Below are 4,313 nucleotides of genomic sequence, written 5' to 3' on the forward strand. Positions count from 1 at the left end.
GCTGAAAATTAAAAAAAACTTTTTTCGTTTGATAGATTTAGTAACTACTATTACCATCTAGTGTCAAATAGAAACAATAAGCAAAAGTTTTAATTACGCCATCTATATTGTATTTTTTACACTACATCATGTTAAGTATTTAAACAAAAATTAGTTGAAAACAAAACCATATTGTACAATAGATGGCGTTATTTTAAAACTTGTGTTAGTTTTTCAAACTAGCCGATAGGAAGCGCGATGGCATTGAAACTATAATTTTTTGATATACAACCTTTTTATACCTAATATTCTTCAATTTTATGAATTTATTAAAAAAATCAAATACCGCTTTGTATTAACTATTACATACTAAGTATTTATTACACCATTATGAGTTAATTTTGCAATACAATTTTGGGGTATGAAATTCTAAAGTTAATCGAAAGTCATAATATTCCATTTTTAGGATTTTGCAAGTTTTCTGTTTGCTTTCAAAAGTACTTCAACTAATTGAAAGAAGTTATTTATTGAAGTTATTTATAACATGATTGGATATCATGAAAATCGAAAAATAATGCAGATATTGTTTAGTTATATTAATTTTTACTTATATATAAAAACATTACGCAATATTTTGCTAAAAAAATTATATTATATTATTATTTATTTAGAGATTAACTCTTATTTTTCATGACTATTTCATTTCCGCCAAAAACAGATGAGGTGCTCCGTGTTCAAATGCAAATTATTGTATTCGCCAGATTTGATACAGATTGTGCAATATTTCAGCTAAGGATGCGTTTACAATGGTGAAATCTGTCAGTCTATTGCTGTAGTTTGTATAGTGTAGATTCGTTCTCTTGTTTTATTGTTGTTTCTTTCTGTTTACCTAACGTGCCAAGATATACTTGGTCTGATTACATGTTGTGGAAGTCGTAGAAGAGGTAGAAAAAGCTTTGTGCTAAACTTATCAGGCAAATATTGAACAGAAATTATGAACTAACGTCTGAATGGAGTCATTATAGTACAGTTCGGCCTATTACTCATGTCTTATTCATCTCGTGCATTCGATGTAAGCAATAGCAGTAAACAGTTATGTTACGGTGTCATTTAGTATATTTGTTCATCACTTTTTTGTGGCCTGGCTTACGGCGGCCCACCCACTGCGCACCGCTAAGAACAATCAAATACTCTAAGTTATTAATAGAATAATTCGACCATTATACGATTATTTAGCTCGGGTGAATCGGTTCGGCTATCTCTTTGTGATGACGATGACGGGGCATGATCTCGCGTGCGGGACTGTCGCGTGATTAGTCAATTGGACTGCAATTAATTGCTTATTTCCATTACCTGCACAGTTTACTTACTTCTTTACCTTTTGTGTTTCAAGTCGGCAATGGTTATGATATTTCAATATTTTCAATTTCTTATTTCATAAAGTAGTTTTCAACACATTTTGTACGTACAAATTACTAGTGGTTACATGATTTTTATGTTTTCTTTTTTATTTATTTTTTATTTCCAGAGGATCATAATATTGCGATCCTTCCTGTCAAGCATGGCGATGGTATTTCCCCCTAGAGGTATTTTTTAATTTTTTTTTTTATTTGTAATGGATATTCATAGATTTAAAGGCCGGCGACATCCTTATAAAGTATTCATATTATTTACAACATATTAACTTTAAAAAAGTGCAATCCGTGATCTTGTCACTGAAAATAGAAGGACAAACAGTTGCGTGATTTAAATAACAGAACAAACTAACAAACGCACTAATTATTAACCGTTAACAGTTATTCTATCCAAAGAAACAATTAGGAATTCCAGTGTTATACGAATAATAATTTCCTTAAACTATTTATCTAAACGAGGTGAGGGACATGTATTTTGGGTTCGATGAGTACATTGTTAAAGAAAACCTATAACGTGTTATGTTATAATTTTATTTTGAACCGAATGTACTACATTAGGCATATATATCAGTTAAATAAGGATTCAATGGTAGGATTTATAAGCTGCTAACTGGAAACTAAAGAGTTCCGAATATCCCTTTAAGATATACATTTTTTACGTATAATCTTCGAACATAAGCCTTAGTGTAAATGTTGCTTGATTCAATATTTTTATTTGTAGAAACTCTTTAGGCCTATTTCGCTAGGCTGTCTAGACATGCGCGGCGTTGATTTCTGTTTCTATATAGGACTGCTACTCAATTTACTGTTAAATGTACTGTTATTTCGATTATAGAGTGTATAAATAGTAGCTTGGAAGAAATCACCATTTAGACTGCCCTTTGTACTTAATTTTTTGTTTATTTCTTTTTATGTCCTATTGATAAACAATAAAGAGTAAATAAAATTATTTTAGTAACACTTGTGGGGTATGGAATAAAATAATCATGTTATTAAAACACGCGTAGCAATCCCTTGTTGTTTACCAGTTGCATTATTTTATCAAATAGATTACCAATAGTATAAGTAAATGAACTGTTATAAATTGTCTCCAAAGTTTTATTAGTCACATTTTTATTTACGTTATTATTTATTTTAATATACAGCTGTTAGAAAAGATTATAAGGTACAAAAAGATATATGTTACATACATCTATAAGAGATAACCACTTACATACGACCTCATCACGATATCTCTTTCACTATAAGTCATAAAGATTTGAAACTTGAATTGAATATTTCTTTTGCTAAATGGAGGTCTGCTAAGAATGCACTCAACAAAATTATTTCTAGAATGTGGCTGAAAGAGTGTTCTTTAAAAAAATAGTTATTTTCCTATTATTGTTCTTATAAGTGTGAATCTTCATTCGAATATATTTCTGGTATATTTTAAAATTACCAAGGTTGAATTTTATGAAATTACATCCACAAAAGATTGTTCGCCGGTTTTTTAAAAATCACTCTTACACCATGTAAAGCTAGCGGGAGAGAGCTGGTTATATTTGTGTAAATTTTCATAGAATTATACCAAATAGTTTTCTACTTCAAAATAATTTATGATTTCGTTGTATAGCATTGATTGAGTTGATTCATCTATCGTTTATGATTGATTTGTATTGAAGTTTGATAGACTATATTGTCATATTTGTGACAGATCAAACAAAAATGACCACCTAACATATAAATTAGCGGCAATAAACATGAGCGGGATCCTGACGAAGGTGTGGAGGTTGCCCGTGCAGTTTCCATTGTTGAGAGGCATGGTGTCATACGCAGTAATTTGGCCGACCTGCAGTGTGGTGCAAGAGTATTTGGAGCACGGAACGACGTTGGAGAATGCGGACCGCGCCAGAGCAGCTCGTTTTGGGTTCTTTGGGACATTCTTCATGGCACCATTGTTCTATAATTGGATGAAGTACACAAGCAGGTTTTTTAGGCGTAAAACTTTGGGCACCGCTGTCATCAGAGCACTGATCGAACAGGTCTCGTATTCCCCGCTTGCAATGGCATATTTCTTCTTCGGCATGAGTGCGTTGGAGGGCAAGTCGTTTGACGCATGTGTCGAAGAAGTGAAAGAGAAATTCTGGTCTACATATAAGATCGGCGCATTGTTTTGGCCGACAGCGCAGACAATCAACTTCTACTTTGTGTCCGAAAGGAATCGCATCGTGTTCGTAAGCGCAGCCAGCTTCGTGTGGACGGTCTACCTCGCGCACGTGAAGTCGCGGAGTAAAAAAACCGACATCAACTTGATCACCGATGCTAGTTTGATAAAAAAGGACAAAAGTTAATCACCTGCGCCAAAAACAATTAAACACATTTTAAACTAATACAAAATGTACTGTTAAATGTTGAAATCAATACAGACATATATTTCATTGTAAATAAAACTGTGGCTTTTAATCTTTCACACAACTATGTATTTTATTATTAAATTTATGATGAAACATTCACACCTAGGTATAAAACTAGTTTAACTGATAGCCTTGTGTTATCAGTGACGACTTACGGAACTAAAACGTGATCTCGTACTTCGGGGATCATCGGAAAGTTGCTCAACAAGCCAGGGACAGAGAAATGCTTGAGATTTCTTTACGAGTTTAAATCAGAAATTAGGAGATCAATAGACTAACGACAGTAACTAAGATAGCCTAGCGGACTAGCAGGTTTAAGTGGCAGATGCAGGCCACTTAGGATTAAAATGGATGGAAATGAATCGCAAATGCAGAAGCAATCGAATGGAAAGCACATGGCTGCTAGGCCTTAAGGTTCTGAAGTATTGACTATGAGCCGGCAGCATAGGATGTCCACCTCCAAGAACCGAAGACATTGTAAAGGTCCTCGGAAGACGCTGAATATAGGCCGTTTCTTTATCGGAAA

The 4,313-nt window shown here is 33.4% G+C and overlaps 1 protein-coding gene across 1 annotated transcript; it reads left to right on the top strand.

Moving 5' to 3' along the window:
• The first annotated feature begins 3,133 nt into the window (after window positions 1–3,133).
• On the top strand, window positions 3,134–3,724 carry LOC137925819 (PXMP2/4 family protein 4-like). The gene has a single exon (XM_068769278.1). It carries the CDS (start codon window positions 3,134–3,136, stop codon window positions 3,722–3,724), a length of 591 nt encoding a protein of 196 aa, XP_068625379.1.
• Window positions 3,725–4,313: the final 589 nt, after the last annotated feature.

The sequence above is a fragment of the Battus philenor genome, unplaced genomic scaffold (genome assembly GCF_028537555.1).
Source record: "Battus philenor isolate CCGP_79_NKW_IND1 unplaced genomic scaffold, ilBatPhil1.0.hap1 SCAF_28, whole genome shotgun sequence".
Lineage (NCBI taxonomy): Eukaryota > Metazoa > Arthropoda > Insecta > Lepidoptera > Papilionidae > Battus > Battus philenor.

What these genes read in the sequence shown, in the direction of transcription:
- LOC137925819 (XM_068769278.1), top strand. Translation starts at nt 3,134, where the DNA reads ATGAGCGGGATCCTGACGAAGGTGTGGAGGTTGCCCGTGCAGTTTCCA.